This window comes from Rhopalosiphum padi, chromosome 1 (assembly GCF_020882245.1).
Source record: "Rhopalosiphum padi isolate XX-2018 chromosome 1, ASM2088224v1, whole genome shotgun sequence".
Classification (NCBI taxonomy): domain Eukaryota; kingdom Metazoa; phylum Arthropoda; class Insecta; order Hemiptera; family Aphididae; genus Rhopalosiphum; species Rhopalosiphum padi.
This window is the reverse complement of record NC_083597.1, coordinates 23,649,509-23,663,750: the sequence shown is the minus strand read 5'-3', so window position 1 is coordinate 23,663,750 and position 14,242 is coordinate 23,649,509. Positions and strand designations below refer to the sequence as shown.

The 14,242-nt window shown below is 25.3% G+C and overlaps 2 protein-coding genes across 3 annotated transcripts; one reads left to right on the top strand and one right to left on the bottom strand.

The window, feature by feature from the left end:
• Positions 1-1,673: 1,673 nt before the first annotated feature.
• Positions 1,674-10,398, top strand: LOC132931986 (TRAF-type zinc finger domain-containing protein 1-like). Of its 2 annotated transcripts, none has more exons than XM_060998141.1 (11): positions 1,674-1,939; positions 2,049-2,258; positions 4,664-4,856; positions 4,915-5,104; positions 5,166-5,438; positions 5,785-5,972; positions 6,037-6,297; positions 6,439-6,589; positions 7,916-8,126; positions 9,472-9,602; positions 9,674-10,398. In XM_060998141.1, the coding sequence occupies exons 2-11, from the start codon at positions 2,212-2,214 to the stop codon at positions 9,709-9,711; spliced, it is 1,683 nt and encodes a 560-aa protein (XP_060854124.1). In that variant the 5' UTR covers positions 1,674-1,939; positions 2,049-2,211; the 3' UTR covers positions 9,712-10,398. The 2 variants fall into 2 exon arrangements, with proteins under 2 accessions (XP_060854124.1, XP_060854123.1); XM_060998140.1 differs by having other exon boundaries at positions 1,677-1,939; positions 6,439-6,598.
• Positions 10,399-10,871: 473 nt separating this feature from the next.
• LOC132931987 (uncharacterized) lies at positions 10,872-13,966 on the bottom strand. Its single transcript, XM_060998142.1, has 4 exons — positions 13,548-13,966; positions 12,301-12,736; positions 11,710-12,194; positions 10,872-11,331 (listed from the first exon to the last, which is right to left on the bottom strand). Exons 2-4 carry the CDS (start codon positions 12,733-12,735, stop codon positions 11,049-11,051), a joined length of 1,203 nt encoding a protein of 400 aa, XP_060854125.1. The 5' UTR covers position 12,736; positions 13,548-13,966; the 3' UTR covers positions 10,872-11,048.
• Between the last annotated feature and the right edge of the window lie 276 nt (positions 13,967-14,242).

The following is a 14,242-nucleotide window of genomic DNA, read 5'->3' as shown; positions in this document are numbered from 1 at the left end:
AATATAATAGCAGGTCGTATAAATTCGTACAAACAGCATTTTATTGAATTTTATTACTGTTTATTGAAAGTTATTCATTTTCATTAAATTATTGTTATTATCCCAGTACATTTTTCATTCTCCCCGTACACACATCATGTTAAAAAAAAGTGTAGGTACTTACTAATAGTTACAACTTTTAACTTGTTTCACTACTTGTTTCAGTGGTTGTTGGTCAAAAGGAAGTGCTGGTTTTATAAAATTAAGAATCTCGTAAAATAATGACCTATTTTCATTAAAAAAATTAAATTTAGTTTAGACAAGATAAAATATTTTATACTTTTTTTAAAATTTATATATAATATGAATATTATACAGTATTTGTGTAGTTACTACTTACTAGTTTTGTAAATAAATTTCACCGGAGCCGGTATATGCATAGGGAGCGTCTATACTTGTCAAACTTGACTTGTGTAAATATTTGCATGTTAGCACCATATTTTTTAAAACTAATGTTAATTAACCAAGATTTTGGAGGTAAAAATTTTTAAAAAACGCGAGCCAAACTGCAATATTGATTCTAACCTTGTATCAAAGAAAAAACGGATATACGTATTACTTATTTATATTTTGCGATGAGAAATGTGTAAATAATTTTTAATATGAGTATTTTGTAAACGAAGAGATCATCGGCTTTGATGTATAGTAAATTATTTTATTTTATTCCACGCTCAAATGCTCAATTATTCTGAAATTAAGTCGCTGATTGGTGACTTACGAATAATTACGGTTGTATTATACTAATATTAGTAATTACTAATACATAATAATTATTATCATCGATCAATTATGGAGCCTAGTTACAAGTTTAAGTGCAATAAAAATAGGTATTTTGACTTCGTCTAACTAATACAAGACTTTAAGAATCCTTAATTTTAACTTATTATTTTTTATATTAGTGATTATAATCTATGATCAAATTTAGAGGTTAAATTAAAAAGCATATTATTATCTTATTCCTCACGTAGTTTTTTTTTTTGATAATTTATTTTTTTTCGCAAGTTATGAGCATTTTAGACATTTTAGTACAAATTTACAATTTTTAAATGCTCATAATTTGCTTTAAAAATTAAAATTTAAAAAAAAAGACTGCTCTATGTCCTGGTTAATTTTCTTACCTTTAAATTTTATAATAAGTTAATTCGTTCTAGTATTAAAAAATAATTGTAAAAAATGGATTTTTTTGTACGTAAAATTTGCAATTTATGCGTTAGTAAGATACAAATGAGACAGTACACGTGGGCACGTCTTTTTAGTTATTTCACTGGTATTCGTGTTAATATTATTATATTATAATAGTTGTTCGGTGGTATCTGTAATCTGTATTCTATAGTATTATTAGATACTTAAATACTTTAAAGTATTTGATCATTGATAATTTATTCATATTAATTCGTGGTAATACTAATATAATCACAGAATTTCCATACTATAGGACTATACAGAACTAGTAAGTCTATAAGACTATAAACTGTAATAACACAGAACAGTTATAAGAAATACAGGCTTTTCATGTTTTAATCTCAGTATGCACCGCTCTAGCTCTACCGAAATCTCATGGAAACATCGATTTTGTATTTTTACATTATGGTGAGTCAATAACAATAACTAAATAATATATATTTTACATTTAATACGTGTGAATCTGTAAAACATTTACAATTATAACCGGCATCGCAAATTACGAAGTCATTTACACAGCCTAAATGCCCAATGTACCTATTGGCTATTAATAGGATCATAAAAGATATTAAAAAATAAAAAAATAAAAATATATAGACATTCTAAATTCTAATAATATTTTCGTGTGTCTTGTGTGACTACTGACTACCTACTGTTCAACTGTTGTCAATGAGCTAACCGTCTATAGCAGCCTAACCTGTATGCCGTACAGAAGTCGGTAAGTACTCAACACGGCGTTGTGTTTTACTTATTCTTATCTATTGTAATTATGTCCACTAGTTCCTTTAGTTCCTTATCAAAAATGTAATATATGTATAAAATTTTAGGTAAACAGTAAAGCGACTGAATTACTGAAGTGTGATTTGTAGAAAAAATGCTTGTTTGTATGTAATGTGCACTTTAAATATTCAATATTTCAATTACGATCGATTAAATTATCATTGATAACGGCGGAATTGGCCGGTAAGACAGTACCAGGACGACTTCAAAATGAACCCAAACGTAAACGAAGAAGATACCAAATATTGTTTCAACTGGTAAGCTTCAATATACAATACCTACTTGATCAACAGTTTTATTTTACCACTTACACTCATCAAAACCGAAATTACTAGATAAATATTAATAATTGGTTCTGTTATAATTTAGTCTTGATATATGTGACCCATTACAATTTTGTGTATGGTTTTAACAGTTATAGTATGATTATTTTACCAACGACCGTTCTGCTAACATATACTATATACACAATACTTCCATGCAATTCCAATAGGAAGTAATCATATTGAAACTAATAAAAAATGTTTTATTCCAATGTTAATTTATAATTTCAAAGTTTTAACCTTAACTTATATAAATATATAAATGCTTTTTGCTATATCTTTATTTAAAATTTTGACTCTCAGTGCATAATTAATAAGGATAGTTACAAATTATTATTATTTAGTTGTTTTTTTACATGTAATATTGGTACCTATATCATTGAATTTTAATCCAAAAAGCAAATATTTCAAATACCTAAGCTAAATATAAGTATATATAAAATTATTGATACTTAAAGAGCTTATATTAATCTGAAAATAATCCAATTGAATATTATCATTGAATACTGACAATAATTGAGCTTTTAATTGGTTACATGGGCAATTTTTTTTATATTTACTTATTTAAGTAGTATATCTGACTTAACTTTATGGGCAAAGAGGTAGAATTAAATTTGTAGAAAATTTTTTAAATTTTAAGAATTTGGTAAGAATATAAATTAAATGGATTGTAACAAAATTCTGAGTATAGTAAATTATTATTATTAATAATAATAAAATAATTTTACTTATTATGCACCATTCAACCATTGTCACTAGTTACTTATACATTTTACTATTTGAACCTTGTACTTAAATAGTTCACCATATTTAATCATAAAAGTTAACCATTTGTTTTGCAGTAAACAATTGATAATTTATGAAAAAAAAATGTATTCATATTTTATTATAAATTATAAATAATATAAGCAAAAAACGTTTTTGATAGTTTGGTTCCTAGTTATGATGATCTGCTGTACTTACCATTGATTTATATCTTACATACTCCAAAATATGTGTGATTGTGATAAAATAACTAAAAATATTTTAAGATTTAATAACACCTGATAGTTACTGAATGTAAGTACTATTCTCTTGTGCATTAAAGATTGCAAGTGCTAAGTACCTACTGCAAATGAGTATTCTAGATAATCTATTCCATATTGATGTTATAATCATTAATCGTGATTGTTTATTATTCACTTACACCTTCTAATGTTCATTAAGATTATATAATACGTTTTTATTATACTGTAATAAATTTGGAATTATTGAATTTATATATTCATATGATAGAATCTATCGAGGAAATTATAATAAAATAAATAATATATCAATAGTATAAGCTTAAGTATAAAACTGTAAATAATGTAAATTTTCTTCCTTTTATTTTACATCATAGTAATAGAAAATAGTGTTAGTAATTTGCACCAAAATTAGTATCTATGTATTCAATTATCAAGTATTAAATTATTTTGTTGGTACTCTCGTTGACATCGAGACTTACTGAATGATAATAATACATTTTTGTGATTTCTAAGTAATCTCTGTCTTATTTGGTAATCATTATAAAGTTTGATGTTTGGTCCATTGTAATTGCTTTATTACTCATAGTATTTAATATTGTTTTATTATATATATATAAATATATAAATAATGCTTTTATTATACTATCTATATTTTTTATGTATTATTGTTGTTAGATAGCTTTAAAGTCAATACTAATAACTGTCCTGTAGTTTTTGCATGCAATGGATTTTAAAACACTCATTTCTATACCTTTATTTTGTTTATTCTGCTACCCTCCTATCCATACAAATGATTTCTGAGGTAATAGGTATTATAAATATATTTATGATAAAAATCAAGATTTTTCTTATATATATCACATCACACAAAATTATTTCAAAGAAAATATATCAATATTTTGTTGGGCAAAATTGTATGGAGGTAGATTTTTTTTCTTTGTACATTCTTTGGAGATAAATTAGAAAACATATATTTTATAGCCATGTACACCATTTGCCCACCCATTAGCTATAGTATTGATTTTTGTATTATAAATTGTATTGATAGTTAATTTCCTAGTTTTATGTAATATTTTTCTTTTTATTTTTGCTTGTGTATAAAATAAATTAAAGTAGTACAATAAACATACCTGTTTAATAATTTTGTGATTATTAACCATTATTTTAGGTTTTTGATAGTTTCAATAACACATATAAATATATACACACTCAATTTACATGGATTTATTCAACTATATATTATATACTAATCTAATGTTTATTAATATCACGCTCTTTGTTATCAAATAATTATATATTTTATGATCATAAAATATATTTTTATTGTTTTAGCCGAAGAAATATTCCACTTGTTAACCATGTAATGCACACTGCATACTGTCACCGTAACCTGAAGCTTTGCATGAAATGTGATGAACCGTTCTTAACTTCAGAGTATGAAGAGCATCAAAAAACTATGCACTCGATTATTTTATGCAATGCTTGTTCTGAAAAACTTGAAGCAATGGATTTAGAATCACATAAAGTATGTTATTTTTATGTTATTTTTAAATTTTGGTATTGACATATGTTACGTTAATTAGTTAAATGATTGTTGTCACCGTATGCAAACATGTAAATATTGTGAGATTGATATGGAAGCTTTCTCGTTACCTGCACATATAGATATGTGTAGTAGTCGTACAGAACGGTGTAAAAGTTGTGGACAATTTATAATGCTGAAATATTTGGCTGTACATCAGGAGTCCCACGAACGCAAAGAATTACTTAATAGTAAGAAACATTATGCGGTATTGGATATTTGATTTGATATTTTCTATACTTTTGACTATAGTTGCCAAACCAGTACTAGATGACAGTCCAGGCAGTTTGGCTGCATATCCACCATTAATAAAAAAAGTGCCAAACATTGCAGTAACTGCAAGACCAACAACAAGAACTACTAGCATGCCCACATTGAGACTACATGAGCCAGCCATGACTAATCATAGGGTTACGCCACCAGTCAAACGCAACAATGATCAACCTCAAATTAATACTCACAGCAATAATGATAATACACACAAAGATCCAAAAAAAAATATGCCAATAGTAGACACACCAAGTGGTAATCTTTTACTTATTTTTTTTATTAATGATTCAAAATTTTGATAAAAATAACGTTTTTGTTTATTTTCAAAGAATTTATATTATTGATTTTATTGGTCACAATTTATATAAATTTGATAATTCTAATTTTTTTTTTTTAAGTTAGAATTATTTATTTTTGATAGTTAATATTGTATTATATCTTTGTCATTTCATATTATGTAAAAATTTGGTTTATTCATAAGCAAAATGTATACATTTGAATATTTGATCAAATGTATTAGTTTTACATAAATATCAATATGTTATTATATTTTAAATTATTTATTTCAATTATTAGAATTAAAACGATTTTCTTTTACTAGATCTAGATGATGACGATGATGAATTTCCTATACTTGGTGCTTATTCAATTCCTAATAACCATTCTGCAAATATCAATAATCATTTAACAAATGAATACAACAATTTTTCCGATGCATTTAATAGTGTTAAACTACCATGCGAGTTTTGTCTGGAAATGATTGACTCAGAAAATCTTGTTTTGCATGAAGTAAGTTACATTATAATGTTCTTTGCATAGTAAGTGTAATTATTTTTCAATTGATATTTTGTAGACTGGATGTCGTCCTGATTTGGCAACATTTCATAATGTTTTGCATACAAATAATAAAAATACCAACGACGAGAATGATATGTTTCCAACTCCACCTAATGACTTGGATACCTCCAGCAGCAGTGGCGACAGTGAGCTGAATTTGAATACATTGAGTTTAAGTTCAGAAGATGAAGATGATAGTGAAAAAATCAATGTTGAAAAATTACCTTGTGAATTTTGTGAAAAATTAATCTCTATTAAGAAGTTTTTAAACCATCAAGTAATTATTTTGTAGTTATACTAATATTTAAATGAGACATTGGAGTAACAAAATAATTTTTTAAGTACTCATATTAACATTTTTAATTTAATTAGCTCCATTTGTAGTAAAATATTTTAATTAATAAAATGGTTTTTCTAGTGGAGATGTGAAAAATTACATTTGGATTTACCTGTGATAAATAATTTTGATAAAGATGTATATCCACAGCAACTTATTAATATGAATACAAAGTTCCCAAAATCAGTAAACTTACTTGAAACTCAGCGTAATTTATTGAAACCAACATCTGGTAATGATGGTAATATATTATTGCACTTAATTAATATGTTCTGGTATAGTAAAATTTCAGTGTCTTTTATCATGTATCAGGATTTATCTATTGATTAGTATTTATTAGAATTTAAATAGTCTTATAAAATAAATCTAAATTATAAGCTTTAAAGATGATTTCCTTTTCTAACTAGTAAATATATAGAGTTCCACTTTTGCTAGATACAATTTAAATGCCGGTTTACAGTCGGATTATTTTTATTTATAATATTTAATTTTAAATAATAGATGTTTACAATTGTTACATTAAAATATATTATATAGAAATATGTTATAATAAATTATTATCAAGATTCACCAGAGATATTGCTTTTCTTAGAGTTGGTTTGTTTTTTACTGTATCTATGTAGTATCTTTCTTGAACCCTTACATCTAGTATTGATGTTTAAAGTTTAAAAGGCTATGTTACGTATAGTCTGTCTCACAAAATTGAATATTATTCCCACTGAGACTGGGTAGGTACTCGATTCACATTTGGTTTGGCAACGGTTCATAGCTCAGTCTACATGCACAAAATAAATTATTGACATACTATAGTAACATCAGTGTGTCAATTGATCCAGGAACTAAGCTGTTACTGTAGACCAGAGGTTCCCAACTTTTTTTGACTCCGGCATCCTTAGTTATTTTCTAAAATCCGTAGGCATCTTATGATCTATACTCTAAACTGAATACATTAGTTATATATTGTGTATTTATATTCTGCAACTTCCGTTTTATTTAGCTAAGTGCCTGAGTATAAACAAAAGTAACACACACATATTATACTGTACAATAGGTTTTATACTATAGTCTATAGTCTGTTTTATTACTCACATTGCTTTATTTTTCAAATAAATTTGCGGCATCCTGGTTAAGAACCTCTGCTATAGACTAGTGGTCGGCAACCTTTTTGGACTCTCGGGCCATATTCAAGAATTAAAAAGAGTTTGTAGGCCAGATAAAAATAAAAATTTTACATTCTTAAATTATTTTCTATGAAAAAATACTGTCTAAAACTTTGAAATAATGATATAAATTTAAAAAAATATTATTGTTCTAAAATTTAAAGCGGGCAGTATACAATGGCGGCGCAGGCTATCGGTAGCCGACCACTGCTATAGACCATACCACAGAACAAATTAATTGTAATATAAGACTAAAAGACATTTACCAGACATGATCAATATGGCACCAGAAAAATCCAAGTATTATAGAAATAATACTTAATAGTCTTATAAAATTTTGTTATGTATACGTATTTTCATGTCCAATATCAGAGTTCTTAATTTTAACTCTATTTCAGCTCCAGATAATCTATCTCATAGAACATTGACATTGAGAAACTGTGATGCTAATGCTCAATCTTCGGCATCTTCAATATATGACCCACAAATGAGACAGATGCTACCACGGGTTAAACTGAATAGACAAAATCCAAGTAGATCAAACATACCTATGGATAATCGTTATGCGAACAACTCTGCTCGGAACAATTATGTGCAGTTTATATCCAAGTAAGTTATTATAATCAAATCCCTGATAAGTTATAATATATCTTATCATATCTTATTTATTTTATATTTTGTTTCTAAAACTTAATAATTATATTATTATTGATGGAATATGTTCACTGCAGATGATGCCAAATTATGTAATTTACCTTATTTATTAATACTTATTAATGCTCTACAATTTGGTCTTTGGTCAGCGTTACGATTAAACTATTGGTTTTTTGTTACCATCTCCCACAAGTATTATTTCATATGTATATTCAAGTCGTTCTGACATTTTTATTTTTCAATTTCATTCTTAAAATCCCAATTTTTTCAGCGTCACAACAAATATATTCAAACATTATAAATAGCTAACCTGTTAAAAAAATAACCAATAAAATTTGTTTGAATATGACTTATTTAAATTAATAATTCATTTTTTAGCTATGATATTATTAATTATTTTAAATGAATTAAAGAAATAATTGATTGACTTTTTTGAATAACAGTAAAATTCATTAAGTTGATAAATTGTTTATTTTATGGTAAATAATGTTAAAGGTTTTTATAAATTTTATTACAATAAATAAATAATGATACCATTTATGTAAATGTTATATTATTTGTGTATAATAGATAAATTATTTAAAAGAAATGTAATAGCTAATTTTACAATTTAATAGCATAACCGAACAAATTAAATTATCATTGTCAATATTTGTATAAATGCTAATGTAACTTAGATTATGTTAATAAGGAATTCAGTGTGTTCGTGTTAGTGTATTATTAAATATTTCAGTTGGACGACCTTGTATTTAAATGGGATTTTGAGGGAATTTAAAGTATCAAAATACATATTTTTAGACAAATTTTAAATTTCTAACTCTTTTGGTGCCCAATATAACTTACTTTTATTGAGATGGCAACACCATTGAGTTTAGTATTTTTTTTTTTTTGTTTAAGAAGTTTCTTTTTAATTAGGTACAAAAAAGGCAAATTAAATTTGATATTTACGAATAATCTGTTTTTAACAAAATTTTAACTATAATCAACTTACCCGATTATGAATGAATGACCAAAATGAGAGTAAATCATGGAAACAAATTTTTCGTTTATAATAAACTTTATACAAATCTGTAGAAAAAAATGGTGTTCTATAAAAAAAAGAATGTAAGTTGTATTGCCCATGTTGTATGCACGAACCGGGTTAAAAATTTGAAATTTGTCTGAAAATGTATATTTCACTATTCGTTTTTATTCCTCAAAAACCCTATTTTAAAATAAGGTCAACTAACTGAAATATTTCATGGTGTCTCTTAACATTAACATAATGTGTATTTTATCTAATAATTTATTTTTTCAAAAGTTCAAGATTAAATCATTCAGAGCAGACTTCTGCAATTCATAATTCCCCTGTATACCTAAATCCATCTGGTGGTGCTATACCAAAACAAAAAAATACGAAGTCATATAATAACAGAAGAGTTATAAATGACTGTGAGTAGATTAATATATTAGTTAAAAATGAATACATGAAATAAATTAATATATATTATTTTTGTTCGCAGTATCTAAACGTAGAGAGTCTGATTCATCAAGTGACTGAATGGTACTCAGATTCCTTTATTTTAATTGCTGTTTATATTTTTAAGAAGACTATAACTAGTGAAATTTATATAATCTTAAGTATTAAAAGTTTTTTCTTAACTTGTTTTTAACATATCCTAATAATTTGCTTTTTATAAAAATAAAGGAAATAAATTAAATAATAAGGAAAAATGAAATGATTTGCATTTATTATATTTAAAATTAAAATATTAACTTTTCATATCAATGAGTTAATTTTTTTTCTATTTGCTATGTTATAAAATATCATATTTGTAATTTGTATTATTATTTATTATATGTATGACAAATGTGATAACTTTTAAATAATAAATTGGACAAAATTACAAAATTATATACTAGGATGTTTCTACAAGGATTGACCACAGTGCCACTAGGAAAAGATACAGACAATTTTTTATAATTTTATTCCACAGTAACTTAACAATTTGTATGATTAAATACATAATTGAAACATAGTGCAATTGTATCATTTCGTTTTTTTATACTTTAAATTAATACTATAAATTTGATAAATATAATAAGAATCCTATAGCTAATACTTCGAAATACAAAATATCGTTCTTGGTGCCAACGACCTTTGTAAAATTGAGGTTCATGATATAAATAAATTGAGTTGTAAATGTTTGATATAAATAATAAACATATTATACTTAAATATTACTAATTGATTGTTGTATTTTTTAATATTTATGTTACCTACTTACAAAACAACCAACAAAGATGTTGGTATTAATAAAATATAATTTTTTTTTTTGAATTTTTATTGGGCATTTAGAACTACTTCACAAATCTAGCCAAGAGTAATTTTTTGAGATATTCTTAATATGTAAATTAGTTGAGTTAAATTTAATTTTCATGCTAGCCATTGCTTTGTTACATTTAAGTTTTTGAATCTGTTTACTGAATGGTGAATATTATTAAACTCTTAACTATTAAATAATTTTTACCACAACAGAATATTATTATTGTGATTTTCTACAACCAATTAGATGAGTGGTTCTCAACCTTCAAAAAATTAATCCGTATTGATATAAAAATAAATCAGATAAATTTAAACATTTATTTTTTATTTTTTGTAGTTATTAATTTTTAATTTTCTGTCCAAAGTATTGCAAGTTGAATAATACAGTGTGAAGATTAATTATAATTATTTTATACAAATTATAACATATACAATTTAAAATCAAAGTAACATTAAAATATTAAAAATAAATGCACCCATATTTTAATAACATGTATTGTATTTTAAATATAAAAAATAAATTTTAAAAAGAATTAACAATATTTAAGATTTACTTATAAATTAATTTATACTTATTCATTAGTAGTGTCATTATTACAACTAGTTTTGCGGTTGACATGTAAACGGAATAACCGCAACCTCCATTGGTCCAAAATATTAATGAGTCTTAGAGAATCTATCAGTCCGGTTGGTTTAACTGCGGCATTCAGAAAATCATACATTTTATACAGTTCTTCTTCTTCTTGGTATAAATCAAATATAATCACAACATGTTCTAATAATTGAATAACACTAAATAATACTGTTTTTGGATTATTTTTGAAATAATTCTTATCCACCAAATCTTGTACAAACCTGAACAAAATTTTTTTTAAGATCAATACCTTATGATTATTATTAAAAAGTTTTACATCAATTATAAAAAATAATAAATAAAGTACAACTTCATTACTTTTTTACTCATATTTTAACAAAATATATATATATTTCATACATTTGAATAATGGTGGGATTATGAGTACTTCTTCCTAAATATATTATGTATATCAAAGTATAAACGATAGATTAAGTTTATTATTTTGATTAGCAATTATTATTGCAACAGTTTTTATAAGCTGTTTGTTAATAATAATACATGCAAATATATTTTTAAGAGCAATTAGTTTTATAGACACTAGTTGGGTGAAGAATCTAAAGCTTTTATTATAAAATGTTATCATAAATGATACATACCAATCTTTTATGCTAGATGGAAATGCAATCGTATCATCAGTTTTTCCTAAAAGTGACTTGTATAGTTTGTACGTTAAGTAAGTATACATTTTTTTCATTATTTGTCCTGTCAGAGGTAAAAATAAATCTACCACCATATTTAATAAATCATCTTTATTGTATTTTGAATACAATTCTTGAGTAAATGTCATAATAGCGGTATCATTGTCTTCTTCTAATGCTGTTTCAATACAAACACTAAACAATCTTTTAATCACATTTATCATTTGTCCACACAGATGATCAAAAGATATTGTAACAATATACTTGGCTATCGTTAGTAACTCGGCAACACTAAATTTCTTATTATTTTTCAGTATATTGTAAGATATGAAATTTATTACTAATTCAAAATTATGCCGCCCAATGTTTTGACATTTTAATGATGGACCACTACTTGGAGTATCCAAATCAGCTCCCCATTTGCATAAAATATTTTGAACATCCTGAAAAACATTATTTATTTATGTTTTAATAATGGTTATTTTTAAGCAAAAAGTTATATTTATTAAATAGATAATATGAATAGAATTTATTATTTTCAAAACATACATCAAAATCTGGTGACCATTTTGCTTTCATTAAATGATTAAAATGAATGTTAGCTTTAAGTTCATTTTGCTCAATCGACATAATTTGTAAGCGTTGTAAACATAATGAATCAGTATCTGAATTTTCTTTAAGGGGTATATTATAATTAGAGTGGTCAATCATAACATTATCCTCATTCATTAATACAAGAGGAAGTTTATCGCTGTCTTCAAAATCAATAGTTTGGTTTACTTTTTCTTGATACAAGTCATCAATAACTTTCATCTCTTCATCAAGTTCTGCACTTTGTTTCAAAAGCTTTCCTTCAGAGCGTCTCTCTTTCAGAATTTTTTGTATATCAAATTTAAAAACAGATCTTCTCTGTCTTTTAGACACAATTTTTTTTGATGTGCATTGTTTTTTATCATTCATAGAAACATTCTTTGTTTTAGGCATTCTAAAAAATAAAAATAAAATAAATATTACTTAAACATGCATTTTAAAACATTGTGCAATCATATAATATTAGAATTATTAGGTTACCTACTATAATAAAAGTTATCAAATAAACAAATAATTAACCAGCTATAAGAAATCAACAATAATCAGGGCCGGATTTAGGGGAGGGCAGAGTGGGCTGCAGCATAGGCCCCCCCCTAATTTTATGATATTTAAATTATGATACAGGAAAAATATTATGGTGATATTACTTATACTAGTTATACTTGATTTGATTGTTTTAATAATTATTTATTATTAAATAAGTAGTTAATTGTTACTACTAAATACGATAATAAATGTTATTTAATAAGTAAAAAAATAAATCTATTTCTTTGTTTATAAGGGGCTCCCATAATGCATTCCGACCAGGGGCTACCACATACCTAAACCCATCCGACAATAGTAAATAAACAAATATAATTTTTTTTTTACATATATTATGAAGAATATCAAGTGTACCATAATATCAACCAATTAAATATCATAATTATAAGAGAAGCTCTGTTGGTAGACAAACAGAAATTTAATCAATCATAGTACATGAAAAACTTTTTGGGATTTTCATTATAAAAAGTATAAACAATAAATAATAAATTCAAATTGTACATTTGTACTGTAACAACTGACAAAGATATATGACACAAGGTCCCCGAAAAAATTTTTTCCAGATAGATACCATTTTACTTAAAAATAATTTTTATCTTTTGTGAAAAGTCAAATATTTCAACTCTACCACGATTAAAGATATTTTTAATCGTGAACTTTACTTTGTTGATCGTCAGATGTTGTATTGTTCTTCAATTTACATGAAATTTCAGGATTAGCTTGACTGAACTTAATCTTAAACACTCCGAAATGCTTGGTTCACCAAGTTCAATAACGATCAATACGTTATTATGATTATGAATATAAATGTACAACGAATTACAATTATATTCTGTGTTAACTAATAACTACTATTATTTAACAGAAAACAATATAACAATCTACATCCACATTCCACAATATTCTATTTTAAGATTTTGTTCAATAATGTACTTGTTAAAATGCGTGATAAACTAATAAAAATTAAGATTAAATAATGATTAAAACAGATAAGGAAATATATTTTAAAATAATAAATTTTTATTTAAAATTAGGTTTTGTATTTTGATATTAGATAATATTTTGATGAAAAAAAATTAATGAATTAAGCGGGAATAAAATTAGTTATGATCACGGACTAAGATAGTACTATCTTAAATGGGATGGGTACAGTTGGAACCCGTCCAATGGTCATGGTTATGGTACAGAATATAACATGGTTATGATTCTATTCATGATAATAAATATTATTATCTTATCTACTCTGTATCAGTGGCAGAGAAGGGTAGGTGGCAGTCGTCCAAAAAATGATACGGACCCAACAAGTGACAAAAATGTCAGAAATCGAAAAAGTGTTTAAAGTACCTACCTACCATGT

Coding starts and splice junctions, on each gene's coding strand:
- LOC132931986 (XM_060998140.1), top strand. CDS start 2,212: ATGAACCCAAACGTAAACGAAGAAGATACCAAATATTGTTTCAACTG. Junction 6,298..6,438: donor AGAAGTTTTTAAACCATCAA/GTAATTATTTTG, acceptor TGGTTTTTCTAG/TGGAGATGTGAAAAATTACA. Junction 9,603..9,673: donor CAGAAGAGTTATAAATGACT/GTGAGTAGATTA, acceptor TTTTGTTCGCAG/TATCTAAACGTAGAGAGTCT.
- LOC132931987 (XM_060998142.1), bottom strand. CDS start 12,735: ATGCCTAAAACAAAGAATGTTTCTATGAATGATAAAAAACAATGCACA. Junction 12,195..12,300: donor AATGGTCACCAGATTTTGAT/GTATGTTTTGAA, acceptor AATGTTTTTCAG/GATGTTCAAAATATTTTATG. Junction 11,332..11,709: donor CCATCTAGCATAAAAGATTG/GTATGTATCATT, acceptor AATTTTGTTCAG/GTTTGTACAAGATTTGGTGG.